Consider the following 20,313-nt stretch of genomic DNA (forward strand, 5'->3'; position numbering starts at 1 on the left):
TGTTTCTGCATCGGGACAGTGAATTTGACCATCATGTGTGCTGGGTAATCTGTGTGATGTTTGCGGAGCTAGCGCACCCATGGGAGTGGGAGGAAGGGATTGCGTTTTCCCTGGATTGCATTGCTGAGCAAATTCCTGCAACTTTTGAGAATGTTCTCTGCATCATGGTCATGCTAATTGCAAAGATGCCAGTTGGGGAATGCTTGCAACACGTCTTTTTCTTCCCATTTGCTTCAGTTTGAAACAGTTGAATATTCTGCAATTCCATACTGCTTTTCGCATGCACTCCCTCACCCCAAACTCCACAAATTTCCACAATGCACTCAGTATAGCCTCACCCTGCAGCATTGTGGGATATTAAAATGGCTGCTCCCAAATGCAGCTTCAGACCACCCGCCAGTTCTGCTTCTTACTGCTATTACTAATAGGTGACGCCTGCTTCCCTCAAGGACCAAATGGTGGAATAGACCTGCCATGCCAAGGGTTCCCCAGTTCCTGAAGCTGACCATGTAGATGGCATGTTCTTCTTGCTTCTTGGTTGGCCACTGAGGAGCCGAGAGACATTTGTCAATAGAGTTGGTTGGTTGGCAGGCTTGGTTCACCCATTCCTGGTTTTGATACTTTGCTGCTAAGTGGGGGAAATGAGCTAGAAATTAACAAGTGAAACCAAGCACGGGAAGGCTGAGCTAGAGGCTTCACAAAACCTGTAAGCTGGTTTAAGTTGGTGGGGAAGACGTGTCAGATTATAAGAGCTGGATGGGGTCTTTAAGGCTATATAGCCCAATCTGTCTACTCAGAAGAGGAAATGCAGACTTAAAGCATTTCTAGTTGAACAGTCTCCACTTGAAGACCTTCAGCCCATTCCAGATACAGAAACATATTTGGCTCCATCGCTGAAATGCTCTCACCACTTAGAAGCATCTCTGAATTTCTCCCCCAAATCTGACATCTCGTAACTTAGTGATCAAATTTTAGTTTTCAGTGGTTGTAGAAATTGCTTCTGTATTATAGATTTCCTTAGCATCTGTATTTCCTTAGCATCTGTATGATTTTGTACTCGTGATGCCCTTGGAAGCAAGGGGATGCTGTCTCAGCAGGCTCCAGTTTCAGTCATTGCCCGTGCAGTGTGTGCATTTGTGGTAAATAAAGGCCTAATTTTATTGTCTGACAAGTGCCCATGAAATGTCACTACTTGGGCAGTGAGTTGATGGCAACGCAAATTCAAATTCTGGTAAACTTTTCAAATGTGCCAATGAAGGAGATCAAGATGGAAAACTTCTGGCCTGAAGAGTAACTATGGATACCCAGGCCTTTCAGTCTGAACTTCTGGACTTCCACAGGCCTGTTCCAGGTGACAGGCGTGATTAGCACAACGAGTGCTGAACCTCTGGAAAGATGCGGCCTTCCTGGCATTCACGTTTTCCTGCTTCATGCACCCTGTGTGTGCATGTGTGTACTTGTGAAATAATACTCATGCTCTCCATAAAAGAAATTTATTTAGTGTTCATGTTTCAGTGTACAATTATTAATCATTACGCAGCTGTACTGAAATGTGCCATAAGAAATACTTTTAAGAAATGTACAATATACACCAAAAAGCTTGAATTTCAGCTTGGGTTGCATATCAGGTGAGGGGCAGGAGGAAAGAGAAGAAAAATCGTTCACAAACTGTTTGATTTCTCTCCCAATAAAATTTCAAAATATAAAATGATACAACATAAACATTCATTTAAAAAAAATCACAGTGAACTATTTACAGTAAATCACATTTGAACAGAACCCTATTTTAGCTATATGTCTTGTGTGTGCGTCTCGGTATCTGTACATTGCTCCCATGCTCTCCACAGCTATGCATAAAGCACATTTAAGCCTGGGCTCAGCTTTAACCTCCCACAGCCCCCCATACCTACCTCTATCAAGTGAGACTTCTGGACTATACAATTTAAAGTTTGCCTTTTTAAAGTCCAATGTCACATACTCCAACTCGGATGACAAACTAGCCCAAAGCAAGCATGTTACGATGCCAAGCCTCCCTGTTCCCAATAGTTAAATGTGAAGCTCTTAGCCAAACTCTGCGGCCATCAGCAACAAGAGAAAAAAGCTAAGTAGAAACTCCGCAAGTCAGAGTTTGACCACACACAACAGTGATAAAACTTTCTATCAATGGTGCTTTCTCATTTCCACCTGTAACTATTTCTCTAGGTTCTTGAACTTTTTTGGACAGGATACATTGATCTTAAAAGGGAGAAAGAAAGACTTATGACAGTGCCATTCCTATGCTGTGTGTGTCTATTCAGAAGAAAATCCTGTGTTTAATGGAGCTTATTCTCAAGGATGCATAGAATTGTACTGTGAACATTTCTGTTCCAAAGACTTCTGCCCACAGCTGGGAGTTACCAAACCCCTGTCTTGGGGGTCCAGCTTTCCAACTTGCCCCTGTAGCTATGCCTTGAGCAACCAAGTGAAATGCAGGCACAGCAGTGTCTATGCTTCATGCCATGAAAAATTTCATCTGCTGCTTTCTGCCCACCATGTTCAAGGCAGGAGAACAAGCCTGTCTTTCCATTTTCTCAACCAACAAGCCTGCCCAGCAATGACCAGCTGTGGACCAATCTATCTGGAATGCAGGAATCGGAAGGGCTAAAGCAGCTTCCTTTCTTTGAAATTAGGCACCGGGTGTTTTCTGAATGCTGTTGCTAATAACTGTAGCCATGCAATAGGTTCCTGCACAGTTAACAGTTGCGTGGACCTAATGAAACTCTCTTTTCTGCCCACTCATGAAAGGTGCAGGAGCCCTGTCTTTCTGCATTGAGTTGCCAATGTCTCACTGAAACTAGTCGGACATTATGAGCTGCCTGACATGTAGATGAGCTGCAGGGAATTTGCCCCATCCCTCCATGCCAGCAGTACCATGACAGGCAGCTTGTAAAAGGACAGGCGTTCCAACAGGAAAAAAAAAGCTGACCGTTCTAAACCTGAGTTTAAGGAGGAAGGCGAAGGTTCCACCTGCCTCTCGCCCTAGTGGCCTGTGCTGACTCGAGAGCTGCCAGCTGTCGGGTCCCCTCCCTCTGCACTGGGGTCCTTGGGTTTTAAAAGCTGCCTGGCATGCAGAAAACGGGGACAAAAATGCAACAAGGCTGAGCGGACGGCAACTGGGGGATTTTCCTTCGAACAAGAGTGGGCAACTTTTGTCCTTCCAGATGCTTGGGTCTACAACTCCTATCACCCACAGCCAGCTATGGTGGAGAGGAGAGTCGCAGGCCAAATCATCTGGAGAGATTCACAGGCCCCAGTTCCTAATTAAATCAACAGCTGAGTCAAGAGCGCCTTCCCTGCCCCCCCTCCCCACACACCGGGTCCGTGTGTCAGAGCCCTCCTGCCAGGTGGGGGGTATGCGGCAGACTTACTTGCTGCCATGGGCTACAGAACAGGACGGAGAGAGGTGCTCTTTCCAAGTCTCCCAGTTCAGCAGCGGATTTAAAGGCCGACTTGCAGAGGCATTGCAGACATTCTAGAACTACTAAGGGCCAACATGGACGGTGCAATCAAGCTGCTGCCCTGCAGGGAAAGAGCATCCTCCTTTTTAGGGCCAATCCCAAGTCGGCACCTAGGAGTGCAAGAAGCTGACGTGCAGAGCAAGAGGTGTCAGTGTGATCTCGCACTAAAATTCATGATGGACTCACTGAGGAATTTACAAGACTGCTTCCATCCACTTTCACAGCCACCTTCAGAGCGGAAATGAGCGTATGAAACCTACAACTGCTCCATGTCTCTTTGCCACTTTTCCTTGTAAAGTGCTGTGCACCGTGGGAATGATGTAATATCCCCCACTTCTGCCCGCAAACGGCAAGAGGTGTGTGGGGAGGAGATGCACAGCCCAAGGACAGGAACTGTGTTGTAAGAGACAGCAAGAGAGAAGCAGGGCAAGGAGGCATGGAGCGCCGCATCTCTTGCTGCATCTTCTGTCCTCAGGAGACCCTTTTGGTACCTTGCCTGTGATTAGGTGTGGAAAATGGACAAGTATTGGGTTTTTTTTTTTTAAGTGGGAAATGGTGCCAGTCATGAGACTGCAGGCACCCAACACTGACAACAGAAAGGGGCAGGCTGGATTAAACCTGATCCGTCTGGTACTCGGAGGCTTCAGAGAGGCTTTCTGAAAAGCTAAGGAAATTCTCCTGGTACTCGGAGCAAATGATCTCAAAGCGGTAATGTCTGAACTCCACCGCGAAGGAGCCAAAGTAGCAGAGGAAGCACATCACCATGCCCCACTGTATCCTTGCGGCATGCATGTGAAACGTCTGGGCCATCAAGATGAAATCTGACGCGCTGTTAAGGAAAATACACTGGGCGGGGAGGGGGGCAGAAGCACACAGAGCAATGCAAGGAAGAGGTGATGAAGCTGCTTTGTAGTCAGGGCCAGGTGAATTCTGTGCTGAAACAAAATTTAATTCTACATTCAGCAATCCAAATTCTGTGCCTTGAAAATCGGAATTCTTCCATCTGTTCAAATTATGGTTTATTTTGCATTGTTCATTCTGCCAGCTTTTGCCACTGTGCAGAATGTATTCCAGCTCTGCTATTTCTGGGAGGAGCAAGTTTATTGGAAGTCCTAACCCCACCTACTTCAAATATTCTCTGGCTTCTGAAATTTCAGCAGACATTGCCCATGAGGACTAGAAACTATATCTGATAGCTTATATTCAAGCTAAATTTCCAGAAGGCTTATCCCTGCACTAGCTCTCACTACATACTGTGCTTTTTCTGAACTCCTACCAAGCTTGACACTACTCACCCAGAATTGCTCGTGGACGAGATAAATCAAGGGTCTACCCACTCTGACAGGTAGTGGCTGTACCACGTCCCATCCCTGCTTCTTGGGCATGAATTTAGGATTTTCTACATGCAAAACAGGGATGTGGGCGGCACAGCAGGTTAAACCACTGAGCCCCTGGACTGTTGATCAGAAGGTCAGCAGTTCGAATCCACGAAAGGGGGTGATGAGCGCCCACGGCTTTCTCCCAGCGCTTGCCTACCTAGCAATTCAGAAACGTGCAAATATAAATAGATAAATAGGTACCACTTCAGTGGGAAAGGAAACAGCATTCCATGTGCCTCAGAGTTTAGTCATGCCGGCCACGTGACCACGGAAGTGTCTTCGGACAATGCTGGCTCTTCGGCTTACAAACGGAGGTGAGCACTGGCCCCAGGGTCAGACACAATGAACATGCATGTGCAGGGGAACGTTTGCCTTTACATGCAAAGCATGTTCTGCCCCACTGAGCTGCATCATGTCCCTAAAACTGGAGCAAGAAGAAAAAAGATTTTCTTACTCTCCACTTTCCTAAGCTATAGGAAATTCTGGGGCAACGATGGACCTCCCCATGTTCAATCTGCAACTCCCATCAGGTCTAACCCTCTGCTGTTGCAGGTCACCAATTTGTACCGTCCCACGCAAAATCTTAAAAGGTATGGCGGTCCTGTTTGAAATGTTGCAATTTGTTATTCTAGAACCACCTTGCCCCAACTTCCAGATGTTTCAGACTTCAACTCCCATCAGCCCAAGTCAGCATGTCAGAAACTGACCACTGGGAGCTGAAGTCCAAACAATTGGAGGGTATCAGGTCGTAGAAGGCTGTCCTAAAACAGAGGTGGGAAACTTGTGGCCCTCCAGATGTTAAGGACTACAATTCTAGTGAGCATAGCAGTTCTAGTGAGCACAGCAGTAGTAGGGGAACATGGGAGAAGTGGGCCAAAACATTTGGAGGACTAGAAGTTGCCCATTCATCTACAGGAACGTGGGCTTCTGCAAACCCATGTAAGGTGCAAATTAGATGTCTGATAGTCCAAAACCTGGCCTGCTTAGCCATAATCCAGGAAACAACTAGTAATCCCAAACAAAGCACAAAGAGAGGGGGAATGCCTTCTCACAGCATTCTGGGATGCTTTGAGTTGTTTTAGCCCAGCAGGCCAGCTCACTTTCAGTACCCAAAAATGGCAAAGGCAGCCTCCCACAATCCTGTGCTCTCCAGGGGTTTTCAACTGTGTCTCCCATCAGACCCAACCAGTACAGGCAGGGGCTAGGGATGTTGAGATTTGTGATCCAAAACATCTGGGGGCCACAGGTTGGGGAAGGCAGGGCTTGGTAAAAGTAGCTGAAAGCAGGCCACATTTGCGGGGGGGGGGGGGGGGTGTTCTCTTTCCTCTTTCATTAGTTGTATTTGATATTAAACTAGACACTTTCTTTATAGACTCTTGCTATCCAGAAAAGTGGGCTAGCATTTAGTTTGATCTGAGCCAACACTATGCAGGCGTAAGATCTAATAACAGTTCTCCAGAGGTTCGCAATGCTTGTGCAGGGACGTTTCAAATGATGCTTTTCACCAGACTGAACATGTTCCTGCTATTTTATTAGGATCTCACCTTGTGCCAGGCATGCCTCTTTTGAGAACTGCATTATGGAAGAAAAGCATGTGAAAGGGCTAAGCCTGGCAAATTTCCAGGCAAGACATCTGAAAAGAAAATAAATGCCGTACAAGCACACGAGGCCCATCTGTCCTAACTGCCTCATTTTTATGCAGATTACCCAACCTCAAGTAAAAATAATTATCTGGCTTTGTTCCTGCTGTGTTATGTTCAGAAGCTTCATGCACTGCACCAAGGAAAGTGTATATTGTACACAGGCAACCCAGATTTTGCTTTCAGAATAATGCACATCAATAAATACTGTGGAAATTATAGGCTTGTGCACACAGGAACTGGAGCAGGACTGAGCCCACTGCTCCTCCCACAGCACATGCATGCCTTGATTACGCTTTGCGAAGAAAGCAGACAAGCGTATGCTCTGTTCACAAGATCCATATCAATGTAAGGAGGTTGAGGGGACATCAGGAACCATGATGCTGCTCCCCACTCCAAAATGGTTACACATGTAGTCCCCAAGCCCCTAGTCGACCACAATACCTATCTGGAGGCATAATGCATTGGCTTGCAGCATCACAAATTCTGTAGAGAGCCAGCGTGGTATAGTGGTTAAGAGTGCGGGTCTGGGACTCAGGAGATCGGGGTTCTAGTCCCCATTTGGCCATGGAGCCAAGTGGGTGACAGGGCCAGTCACAGACTCTCAGCCCAACCTGCCTCACAGGGTTGTTGCTGTGAGGATAAGTGACAGAAGAATTATGTAAGATGCCTTGAGCTCTTTCCTAAAGAAAAAGGTGGGATATAAACCTACTGAATAAATAAAATAAATAAATATAGGCAAAGTGTAGCTACAGAAAATAGAACTTGTACTAAAGCATCTCAGTGCTTCATACAGCTTACTCAAAAGTAAGCCCCACTGAGTTCAATGGGACTTACTCCCAGGTAAGCAGGTATAAGATTGCAGAACAGTGCAAGCCTATACATGTCTACTCAAAAGTAATCCCATTCATTTCAATGGGACTTATAGATAAATGGATTTAATATGGTGGAGTTATTGCCTGAGGAATGTATAAGGTTACACTGCAAATCAAATGCAATGCTTTGAGTACCAAATGTCAGCATTAAATTTGTTTCAGAAATACTTATTTGAGTGATTTTTCTGCTTTGCCTACACACTTGGTATCTAGATCTGCAAGCTCTCGTCCATGCGGCTAATCTAACCTGCAGTGTTTGCCAACCTTCAGACACTCAAACTCCTAAGTTTAAGATGTTGGTTCACAGCACATTGGCCGGCACACTCACTTCAGTAACAATTATATTTTCATCCAAATAGTTTTGTGAACTGCAAAATTTCTGCCTTTGAAATTGGAGAGTTGTATTTGTGGGGAATGTGTAGGCTTAAGGATACAAAGGACTACGCAGAGGGTTATCACTGCTGACAGCACAACACGTGGAATCCCTGCTTTTCTTCCTTCATTCTTCAAGTTTATTTTAAGTGTTAATGCAGACTGGATCCAGCAGGCCAGGGTGCCAAAACCAAAGGTCAGAGAGGTGCCAACATTATGGATTTCTTCATCATTGGTAAGCTACAAAAGAAACAGATCCGGTGACCTTCCTCAATACAACCAAGGAGGGGGGAAAAAACATTTCCCCCAAAGCTCTTGATAATTGTGTTGCTCAGAGCATGCTGGGGACTGGATCCACATTGAAGCAACTACGTCAGCAGAAACAGACTCTTGCCTCCATCAACATGGCTGCCCCGCCATTTTCTTGGAAATGCTACACAGAGGGTTGGGGGACTTGACTGAATGGGATGAGCTAAGGTGCAGGGTGAAAGGAGAAACCCTGAAAAATGGGCACAGATGCTCTTTGTTGGGAGTGAGAAAAACAGCTGCTCATGGTGCACATTTCCAAGGCCTCTTGACTGGGACTCAGAGAAGCAGGAGGTGGACTCAGAATGTGGGCCAATTCCAGATGTTGAGATGAGAGAACAGGAGGCATGTAACTCAACACCAGACTCACCACGTGCTCAGGCAGCCTCTGAGAATATCCAAGATATACAGTTACTGAGAACGGGCTTGGAGCAGAGGAGTTTTTCAGAGACAGACGAGGTAGGTTTGGTTCTCATCCCCTTGATGCAACGTCAGCAGAGGATGACAGCCCAATTAAAGGATGAGCATGCAGAGAGGAGCCATGCAAATTTCTAAAAGGCCTCTCCCAAAGGAAGGGGCCCAAATAGACTCAAGAGGACCGTTCCTAGAAGTAAATACTAAATTGGGTTCAACAAACCACTCCACACATAGATTCTTCCCAGGTGTTTTACTAGAAGAATAAAGAACGTTTTGCAAGACAGGTTTGTGGCTTTGAATGTGCAAAGGAAGGGAACCTAGCTCACAACTCCCTCTGTGAGTGGAGCCCTTCTGTTCCCACAAGGCAGATCCTGGATCTAGCCCCTGATCATGACAACAACAGAAAAGAAGCCATGCTGAAGCAAGCCAAAGGTCCGTCTAGGCCACCATTCTGTTCACCTAGCGGCCATATGTGCAACAGCACCCTCCTTATGGGCATTATCCAAGGTAGGGACCCCAGGTATTGCATTAAAGTAAGGCATGTGATTAAATACCATGGAAATTATAGCATTTGTTGTGCACACAACAAACCTATGTACAGTTAAGGCTTGTGGTGGCATGACTGTGCTCAATGCGCCCACCTCAAACACACACACTTGGATCCTGTCTTGTGAAGGAATGTGTGGACCCCACTGCCGAACTTGGCATACAGTGGAGAAAACTACAAGGGGCTGAGAACCTGGCCTTCCCCTTTCAACCAACTTTCTCCTCACCCTCTCCTGAATGCCAGGCTCGGTGGCTGGTGGCTCTTACATGCCTGGGCAGAGGAGGAGGTTGATAAACTTCCTCTCCTTCTGAGCCGGTTCGAATAGACCCTCAGGGTTCTTCTGCCCTCACATCCTGCCCTGGTGGACAAGAACAGGTTGCTGGGGTTGGCAAGCCCAAGACTGTGATGGGCCTCCATTTGCCCACCCCACACCAATCTACTGAGAAATATTACATTGAAATAATTTCTGTGTAAAAATTTCTACATAGAAATTAGCTTCAAACCATAACTGCTAGGAATGGAAAGTTTCCAATGAGTCCCACATACCTCAGCACAGATAGCTGTTCTCTCATAATTTTACAGCTCTTGCATTGAAGTTGCCCATTCCCTTTTAAGGAGAGCGCCAGGGATCCATGACGAACAGCATCTAAGCTGGGCTTTTATGACATGGGGATAGGCAGATTTTGGCCCATGCAGGCACCAATAGCGTCTGTGCAGGACCCGAGGGCTCCTTGAACACAATCCAGCGCACGGTGCTGCCCGCTGCACATGCTCAGTGGATCTTGTCCTCCTCCCACCAGCTGCAGGGCAGAGAGCTTAAGAAAACTGGGCATGTTTCAAGAGCAGTTTGCCAAACTGTAGGCAGGGATGGAGGGAAGGTAATTACTGCACCTCCAAGGTTTGCTGGTGGGAGCAGTCAGTCAGCTCACCCGAGAACCCCTGGGGCAAGAGGGTCATTTGTGTGGGGGTAGCACTTCCCATCCCCAGCTCTTTTTTGGGGTACAGCTCCCCCCACCTACCTGTTGCAGGTGAGCAGAGACATCCCTTCACTATCTTACATAGGCAGGTGTGGGGAGCTCTGTGTGTGTTTTCCTGTGTGTGTGTTTTGTCTCTTTCTGTTTTGTCTCTGTGCAAGGGAACACGGTAAGAAAGAGCAGGAAGCGTTCTTGGTGTTTTGTGACTCACCCCATAGTAGCCATTTTGGGGCCACACACACAGCACTAAGTCCAAATGAACCTCCCCAAAAGTGGGAGACCCTGGATATAAAAAAAGAGTGGTATACATTTCCGCCCACAGTTCTGTACCAGGAAAAGCAGACATCTACATCTTTGTATGCATTCTTTATCTGTCCCCTCACAAGAAAGTGCAAGACACCCATTATCCAATTTGAACTGCAGGTAATCACGCTGAAGTTTAGTTCCAGCTGTAGCTGCTGAGTCTCCAGAAACTGCTGAACCCAAACTTTGCAGACTTAAGGGCTAGCAACTTTTTTTTAATTCAAGGAAGGTGCAGAATTCTGTGCCTAATACTATCCCGTGCCTAATCAGGAAGCTTGCGCACAGCCAAAGAGAGCATTTGGGCAAACCCAGCAAAAAATCCTTGTTCGGGGACAATACTTGCAATAGGATACACATGGGAACACACCCACAATGTCTGCTGTGTTGAGGACTGCTTTTATACTTTTACATATCACTATGAATATTTCACATAAAAATGCCCTGACCACAATCCTATGCACATTTAAACAAAACAAAAGGCCTACAACTCCCAGAATGCACTGAGTAGTCATGCTGAAAGTTGTAGGCCTGTTTTCTGGGTCAGTATGAATAGGGTTACCCCCTTCAAGCTATTAATAAATACATGCATTTTTAGACTTCATGGGCCCTGGCTTTGCAGAGCAGCATTGGCTTTACAGGCAGAAGGCCCCTGGCCTGAGCCCTGGCAGCTGCTGCTGAAAGGAACTTGAGTAAGGCCTTCTGCTGAGACCCTAGATTGCTGCTGACAGGCAGAGTAAACCACAAGTGCAAAACCTCAGGTTTGGAGGCCAGTTCTGGCTCACTTGGGGTCCTGATCCAGGCCTCCCAAGATGCACCGCGCCACTTCCCCCTTGACCATCCATCAGTGGTGATTTCCTGGCCTTTGCACCCTTTCCCCCATTCTACACAGATGAAATTCTTCTCCTAAAGCTTAGTTACTGGCAGTAGAAGTTTTCATCTAAAATTTTGGTCGTTTGGCCCCATAACCTTTCCCTTCAGCCCCACTTCAGCAGAACGCAGCCCCCCAGAGGTTTCTCCAGGATAGAATTCAGCCTTTGGGCTGAAAAGAATCTCAAGGCCCCAGCAGTAAACAGTTCTTGGGTTCAGGGATCCGAATTAATATAAGGCTGCGTACATGTAAATTGGCCTCTAATTAACTGAGAAGGGAGGAAGAAAAGGAAGGAGAGTCGGATACCTGGAAGTTGCCCAGTAACGTCATTCCAAAGGAGGCCAAGCATAACGCCACCAAGCCACTCACATTGAGCCAGGGGTTCAAGACCTTGGGCTTTAGCTGAATAAAGCGCAGGACGGCCACGACAAGTGCTGAAAGGAGGAAAGAAAAGGTGGCACATGCATGCAATTTGCACTCTGAATCTGCATACAGTTATCAACGCACGTGAAGGTCTAGACGCCAGGTTTGCCAAGGCACCCGACGCAGCAGAACCTGAGTAGTCCAAGGGCCTCTACTCACTTCCACTTCTGTGGTTCGTGGCTGAGTGAGCTGACTCCCTAGCAGACTGAACTCACCAAGGGGAGAGCGACAGGCAGGACAGGGCTGCATGCACTGTCCATCATGGAGCAGCTTGGTTTATTAAAGGGCAAGCCAGTGAGGCACAGTGGTTCAGAGTGCGGGACTGGGACTTGGGTGATGTGGGATCCAGTCCCCGCTTGGCCATGGAGCCAAGTGGGAGACTTTGGGCCAGTCACAGACTCTCAGTCCAACCTGCCTCACAGGGCTGTTGTTCTGAGGATAAGATTTAGAGCAGCAGGAGGAGAATGATGGAAGTTGCTTTGAGTTTATCACACGGAAAAAAGTGGGATATAAACCAAACAAATAAATATTACTTTACTTGGTCAGCCTAAGGCATTGCTGGGAAACCAACATTGTCAGGATCCAGATAACCCATCCAACCAGCCAATGATATCAGCAGTTAGGCCATTTTTGCCTGTCCTGCCGCTTCTTGCATTGTAGCGGCCACAGGGCAAGCAAAGCTGTCTTAGCTAAGTTGGTGTCTGGAGAAGCTGCTGCTTTCATTTGAACCAATGGACTCTTTGAACTCTCTTAAATCATGAGAACAATCCTGTTTGTTTAGACAGGAAAAAATCCTATAGCCTAATGGTTGGCTAGGGAATGCAGTGTAGTACAGGATGTTTCTCTGTCTGAACATGCAGCCTTGTGCCCTAATTACGGCATTTTAAAGGTACGTAATACATTTATTGAATTCACAAGGCTGTGTGTATTTTATGACTACCATGGGCAAGTACAGAATTTGGGGTTGTACTCAGAACAAAGTATCTCCTTAATTTCTTGTTTTAAACCCATTTCTGGCTGTTAATATTGCCAAGTTTAATAACAGTGTTAATCTGAACCCCTTTATCTATATTTTCTGAGTTCTGCTTCAGTGTTGCTGGGTTTTTGGGTCAGAGTTGAGGTACCACATACATTATCTTTACATGGAATGGTGCACTGAGACTGGCTTGGTTTTGCGGCATTGTTTGTACTTTCAGATGCTGCTATTGTCATTTGTTTTATATTTTAAAATGACAGGCCTATAATGAAAAGGCTTAAAAATAAATTTCATAGATGAAATCTCAGGATGGCTGAGAGCAGGAAAGGGGTTAAGCAATGAGCACAGAGAGCACAGGGTCTATACTCAGCATGCCTCTTTGCAGAAGCAGAATACCCTCTACAAAATCTGCAATGTGAGCAGATTTGCTTCATTTGCATAGTATTTATATACGTGCACATTCCAGCATGGGGGCAGGCGGAATCTTGATCACCTTGAAACAGAACTTAATAAGGACTGGGGGAGGGGGACAGAACTATGTATATTCCTTACTATATCAGGATTTAGACGGTCCAATGAATAATAATCAAATTTTAGGACAGGCATTAGCACAGGGATGCTGATGCGTGGCCTAGAATCTGCGCCGATGCCGACAGAGATCCATCTCATGGCAGCCTTGCAGGAAGCCAGTGCACGTTTTTGCCTGCCAAGCAGAGGTGGTGCATGAGGCTGGCCCACTAGGGCAGAAGCACTGAATCCTTCCTATGGAGCCCAAATCCCTGGGAAGCCTCTGCCCCACTATGGCCCTTCATGAAATAAAGGCGCAGGGGCCCTGATTCTCTTCCTTGCGTCTGATCCCCTTGGACTGGCTGGTTTCTTGCCACACGTGCTTCATCTCCGGTTGCCTTACCACCTTTTTCTAAAATTCAGTGGCTCTTCTCCCCAGTCCATGCATCCCTTTTTGCAAAGAGGAATGAAAGGATCTTTTAAAGACACATGGACAAACCACACAGATTTCAGAGCTTATACAGATTTTGCTTTTTCTGTCATGTGGGCCTCCTTTTTCAGCATCGGCACTGCTGATGTGTGAGACTACCACAGATGAGCCACATGTGGCGAACACGCTTACAAGGCTTCCTCCAGCCTTCCCCAACCCGGGGTCCTCCAGACGGGTTGGTTACAATTTCCTCTGGCTGGAGCAGGCTATGGTTTTAGTTCAGCACATCTGGAGGGCCTGCCATGTTGGAGAAGGCTTCCCCACACGACTGGCCAAATGGTAGGAGGGTAACATGTAAACCAACATTTGGCACAGTGCCTTATCTCCGTTGGTTGTGGGGATTCTCACCAAGGATAACGGACCTGACAGACTCTGGTCTGAACCTTACCAGATGCCAGCAATCTTGAACTGGGGGTTTTGGGGGCAAAGCCCAGGCACCATATTACTTGCATCACTGGTACAGTTTTTGGGCAAAGAGAACTTCCACTCTGATCAATGCTGCATCGCTTTCCCAACCCTAGCACCCTCCAGATGTTCTGGGTTACTGTTCCTAGTGTCCCTAACTATTAGCAATGCTGGCCAGGTTTGATGGGCACTGAAGCCCAAAACATCTGGAGGGTACCAGGATGGAGAAAGCTGTCCTACAGCAGTTTGAGCCCCTGAGGACCAGATGACTTGAGGAAACGATACGCACATGGCTGCAGGGGGCCTGAGGATGCAATCTGGCTTTGTAGATCATAAATGCATCTCCTCCTAGCTACTGAAATGGGAATAGTGACATGAATTCAAGACAAGGATTATACACGAGTTACTTTTGAATGGCACATTCATCAATACATCTTTACTGTATCCTCAAGTGCTTTTGTGTAATGTTCACGCACATGCAAGATTTTAAAGCAGAAGAAACATGCAAAAGTGCCATGAAAATAAAGAAATTATTTTTCTGGAAAAAAATGGTGGTGCTATGGTTATTTTACAGATATACACAATATATCACTGACTGTTTCACATGTTGAGCGAGTGGTCTAGTTCTCACTGAAGCAGTAAATCTACCACTGCCAACTCCAGCTTTTGGCAGACTTCCAGGAAGGTGCAGTCTGATTTTCCCTTCCAAACAGGCATGTGTCTGCGGTGGTTGGCAGACAGCTCTGATTTGCCCACTCTCTTAACTTGCCCACAATACCTTGATGTAATGCTACTCCAGGGCATCATGGGAAATTTAAAATGGTGCCTGTTGGTTCCTAGTAGGTTACCCCAAACCTGCAGTGGATGGGCAGGCTCAGTCTCAGGGCCGGCATCAGCACAGGGATGCCAATGCTAGCCCTAAAATCTGTGACTGAGCTGATGAACCCTTATCTATAAGCAATTCAGAAAACTGAACTACTCCATAGCAATCAATCAATCAATCAATCAATCAATCCCCTGCACACAGAATATTAGCATGTCAGGGAAAGAGGTCAAACCTACCTTTTTACTTGCTATTATAATTTTCTGCAAACAGGGATATTTTTCCCTTTTTTCATATGAATTAGCTATCCATCAGGGAAGGGAACGTCCACCTACTTTCTTAAGCTGACAGTACCCCCAGGCATAAGTTTACCACTTCAGTGAGAACTAACCTATGGTAGCTGCAATTCACTGGATCTCCAGAGCCTGACCATTTATTGGTCCGAATATGCCTCATGTGAAACAGAACAGCCAAAAAAGAAGCCAGACATTTTTCATGCAACACCTACCTAGAAATGCTGCCATGTTCATGACTTGGCTAAACACACAGCTTGCAGGAGGGGCATCACCTGCAATACTTCAAAAATACAATGCGTATCATTGTAACTCTACTAAGCCTGCAACAAAGATAAATGAATGAATACAAACAGTCCATTGGTAAGAATGGGCCTTGTTCAAAGAAAAAAAAAAATGAGTAGAAGGTGAATTAATTACCTTATGTAAGGTGGCTTTAGAGGACTCGATTTCCTGGAGGAAATAAAAGGAAACCAATCACACATGTGTCAGAATTATAGCCCTGGTGATTGATGTCATAGAACTTGAGACAATTTATGTTTACCTTAGATGTCACCAAGCCAGGGATCTGTATTAATGTGGGGGTGAATAAAACATTGATCTCTCAGCGGCTTCTGGGACGGTTAACAGTGCAGATGGCCTTCTCAGTGGCGGCCCCGAGGTCCACCCAGCACCGACATTGCCATCGTTCTGGCAGAAGGTTGAAGTGGTCCTCCACTCCCAGGCATTTGATAGCCCATGATGGGGCATTATATCCATTGCTATTACTAGGCCCAGTGTCTTGCTATAACTGTTTTAGCTGTTTCAAACTGTTTTTTAAATGTTGCATATTATAGATTTTATAAGATTATTTATTTATTTATTTGTGGGACTTCTATGCCGCCCCATTCGCCGAAGCCTCGGGGCGGCTCACAACCATAAATAACCAGAATCCAATAAAACAATATAAATTAACAATATAAATTAAGTCATCCTGACCAAAGAATAAAATGAATAAATAATATTAACAATTAAAATAACATTTGAATAAAAACGTCTTCGCCTGGCGCCGAAAAACAAATAACGATGGCGCCAGGAGGACCTCTCTGGGGAGCGCATTCCATAGATTGGGCGCCGCCGCAGAGAAGGCCCTCCTCCGAGTACTCACCCTCCTAATGTCTTTCACAGAGGGTTCTCAGAGAAGGGCATCTGTTGCTGATCTCAAGGGGCGGGTGGGCATATATGGACATAAGCGCTCCTTCAGGTAACCAGGACCCAAGCCGTTAAGGGCTATATAGGTCATCACCAACATTGCAATATTGCATTTGTGGCTTGTATTTTTTGTGAACCACTCAGAGTGCTTTGTCTATTGGGTGATATAGAAATGGTCATGACAATGAATCACCAAAAGGTCCCGGCTCAGGAGCCTCAGGGAATCCACACTGCCCAGAGTGCCCTGGCTTAAGAGAGGCTCCCATACTTATCAAGTCTCCACCCCAAACCCTATCCTCCCAGAGGTGTCCACCCACTGAGGGTTAGCCCTACCTCCATGGCAGCGAATCTCTCTTCTTGAGAGCAGGCCTTCTGTTGATCTACTCCCTAACCTCCGATTTAATATTCAGATTGAGGGCAGATTTTTTTAAAAAAGGAAAGGAAATAAAAGGTAGATCACTCAAACATGCCCTACCCCTTGCTTTAGGTCCTAAAAACCAGTATACTGCTAGCCAACTGAAAAAGCAGGCAGACTATCAGAAAATAATTTTCAATATTTTTTTCCCTAATGTCGTTTGTCACTTCATGTGAGTTGATGTTTGGCTTATCCTGGGGTCTCAGGCTTGTGAGCCAAACCAGGTTAACCTGGGATCCCAGATGCCCCAGACAGCCCCACTTTCTGCCCCCCAGTTGCCAATCTTTTCCTGCATTGCTGGCTCTTGCACAGCATCTTCCCAGTAGGAAAAGCTGAAATGCTGCCCTCGGCCTCTTCCTGGCAACAGTCACTTTGAGCTGCAATATAATGCTCAAATATATAATGCAATATAATGCAATACTTCTGCCTCTGGCCCTCAACCAGCACTGGAATGTAACACCCTAGAGCAGTGGTGGCGAACCTATGGGACACGTGCTGGACTGGGCACGCAGAGCCCTCTCTGTCGGCATGCGAGCCAAGTGGCCCCAGCATCGCCCCAGCAGCCGAGCATCAGATAACAGTGCACATAGGGGCCATGCACATGCTCAGAAAGGAGTAGCAGCGCCAGGTGATGACATCATGAGCCGCGACTCATTAGCCGTGACTCGTGCGAGCTTTCGCATGGCCAGTTAGTGCGCTGCCAAGGATATATATATATATATTGGCTCAGACTGACTGTCAGTTGTTTTTTCTAAACTAAAACCTCAGTATTCAGATTTTATTGCAGTGTTGGCACTTTGCGATAAATAAGTGGGTTTTGGGTTGCAGTTTGGGCACTCGCTCTCTAAAAGGCTTGCCATCACTGGGTTAAGGTTAGAATAACGAGCTGTCCTGGCATGATTCTGATGGTTGGAATGTGCTTAAAATGGGCAGAAATGTTGAGCTGTGCAGAAAAAGCTACTCAAGGAAGGCTTTTACAAAATCGCCCTCTGTTCCATGGAACTTTAGCCATATATTAGGGCTAGGGTTGTGCACCAGGGTAGGGTTTTGAGTTGCAGTTTGGGCACTCGGTCACTAAAAGGTTCGCCATCACTACCCTAGAGTGTCTCGAAGGCTGAATTCCGGCTGATACCCGTGGATCGGGCCCAGGGGAGGCAGTGTGCAATGGCCCACTAGTGCTGGAGCCCTGCGTCTTTCACCCAGAGCCCCACATCGCTGGCAAGCCATCTGCCCCACCACCCTGTTGTCCATGGGCACTTGCTGAAAAAAGGGGAAAGGACCACTGATGATTTCCATGGCATCTGATCCCCCTGGAGTAGCTACCTTTTTGCCCACAGGTTCTTCTCCTCCTGCTGCCCCCTGGCCGAGAACCTTTCTGTCTGAGGCTTTTTCCTAAATCAACTGCCCTGCTATCCCCAGACCATAAATTCCATTTTTCAAATAGGAGTATCTGTAGGAAACTGGGTCCTATGAAGACACACATGCACAAATGAACGCCCAGCGGGCCTGAACCCTGGCTCCTTTCTTTTCCTACCTACTACTGCTCCTGTGCAGGGCTATTTACACTGGAGAGCGTCTGTGTGTAAAATGTGCACACTTTTTTAAAAAGCCCATATACTGCATCCCAGCTTGAGGAGAGCTAATTCTGCTTCATCATGAATGTCAATGAAGCAGCGCTCTCAACACTAATAAACAAAGAGAGATCTTAAAAATAAACCAACAGAGAACTTTAAAAATCTTTTTACCTGTCTAGCACATTTAGTGGGATAATTTTGCTGTCTTCTACTGCTATAAAATATCTGCCAAAAGAGGAAGAGAAAAACAGTGTTAAAAGCACCATTTTCTGAAGGGGAGGAAGAGAAGTGTCCTGGCTGGGAACCTGGGAACAGGCTGGATGCTGAACAGACAGGTGAAGAGCCGGCTAAGTAGGGAATCTATCTAGGAACATCTCTGACCAAGCTCAGAGACAGTCTACCATACCAGGCCGAGCCTTTCTGGCTCTTCATGTCACCTGATTCCTGCTGGGCTGGAAGGTGTGATATATACTGTGGCCATGCAGCAGAAATCAGCCCTGGCTGTTCCTCCTGCTGCCAGAGCCCCAGGTGCCTTTGGGTGCCTTCCCCAACCTGGTGTCCTCCAGATGTTGGATGACGAGCTTTTCTTCACAAGGCATTTATTGTGTACTCTTGATTCCTCACTCACAATTGCTTATGGGTTCTTCAGATGACTTCATGACCCTCCAGTTTCACTTTGGGTTTCTTTTTTCCTTATTTTAATAGTGGGGAAAATAGAGTATTATTTCTGTGCATGAAAGAAAAGGTAGTTTCCTCCTTATAGCTGTATGCTGTGTTGCTAAAGCACACTGCCACCTACAGGCTATATAGCAGAAAGGCTCTTTATGTTCAGATTTTCTGCAACAAGACCCTGAGTGGATAAAGCTGATTAACAGCCTTGTACAGAAAAGCTCTGCATCTCCTAACACCCCCAGCCAGTCTTTCCTATGCAAAGCATATCCTCTGCTGCTAGGCCATGGTGTCTCCCAAAGAGGGACGGAACAGAGAAAGGAAGAATGTCTGTTAAAAATCCAGCTGTATCAGCAAAAAATAATTACACATTGAAATATCCAAGGATAGAAACACAGAAACAGAGCGAGTCAGAAGGGGTCTCCCAGGCCATCCAGTCTGACCCCCGGTTCCAGCCGGCTCTGCTAACGACATGCCCACCATGTGCATGTCCAGCCTATCTTTGAACACCCTCACTGATGGGGCCTCAACGACCTCTCGCGGAAGCCCATTCCGTGCCCTCGGGGTCCTGACTGTCAGGAAGTGCTTCCTGGCATCCAAACTGAACCTTGGTTCCCTAAGCTTTGCTCCGTTGCAGCACGTCCTGCCCTCCTCTGCAGGGGAGAACAGGTCTCTACCAACCTTTGTGTGACGTCCCCTCACATACCTGTATGTCGCCAACATATCCCCTCTGAGTCTCCTCTTCTCCAGGCTGAAGAGACCCAGTTCCCTCAGTCTCGCCCCATATTGCATCCCCTGCAAACTGGCCAGCAACCTTGTGGCCCTTCGCTGCACTGACTCTAACCTGGCTATATCCTTCCTGTAATGAAGGGCCCAAAACTGAACACAATACTCCAGTTGCAGACACACCAGAGTCATATAGAGTGGCAGTAATACCTCTCTCAATCTAGAAGCCACATTTCTGGCTATGCAACCAAGGGTGGTGTTTGCCCTCTTGACCACCGCATCACACTGCTGACTCATGTTCAACCTGCAGTCAACCAGCACCCCGAGGTCCCTTTCACAAGTGCTGCTCTCCAGCCACTTGACCCCTAACCTGTACTTATGACAGCTATTCCTATGCCCCAAGTGCAAGACCTTGCACTTATCCACATTGAACGCCATCCTGTTGTCTCCTGCCCTCTTCCATAGTCTGTCCAGATCCTTTTGGATCTGGAGTACCTGCTCCTCAGTTGTGGAGGAACTATTGATGTAGTGGTTCAATAGCTCTTCATCAGAGGCATATTGCTGCAGTTGAAAATTGTTCTTTATAAACTCGAGTAGGAGCTGTATATACTCAGAGCTGTCTCTCTCCTACATTTCTGAAAGA

The 20,313-nt window shown here is 46.6% G+C and overlaps 1 protein-coding gene across 3 annotated transcripts in view; it reads right to left on the bottom strand.

The window, feature by feature from the left end:
- Positions 1–1,477: 1,477 nt before the first annotated feature.
- The window catches only part of TMEM150C (transmembrane protein 150C), a 36,462-nt gene continuing 17,626 nt past the window's right edge, over positions 1,478–20,313 (bottom strand). For all 3 annotated transcript variants that reach the window (XM_044428764.1, XM_044428765.1, XM_044428766.1), the window contains 6 exons: positions 18,447–18,500; positions 15,516–15,548; positions 15,311–15,378; positions 11,485–11,612; positions 7,826–8,003; positions 1,478–4,318 (listed from right to left, as the gene is read on the bottom strand). In XM_044428764.1, the coding sequence (XP_044284699.1) occupies positions 4,110–4,318; positions 7,826–8,003; positions 11,485–11,612; positions 15,311–15,378; positions 15,516–15,548; positions 18,447–18,500 (670 nt within the window). In that variant the 3' untranslated portion in view covers positions 1,478–4,109. The remainder of the gene's footprint in view (positions 4,319–7,825; positions 8,004–11,484; positions 11,613–15,310; positions 15,379–15,515; positions 15,549–18,446; positions 18,501–20,313) is intronic.

Source organism: Varanus komodoensis, unplaced genomic scaffold (assembly GCF_004798865.1).
Source record: "Varanus komodoensis strain SLA01 unplaced genomic scaffold, ASM479886v1 scaffold2, whole genome shotgun sequence".
Classification (NCBI taxonomy): domain Eukaryota; kingdom Metazoa; phylum Chordata; class Lepidosauria; order Squamata; family Varanidae; genus Varanus; species Varanus komodoensis.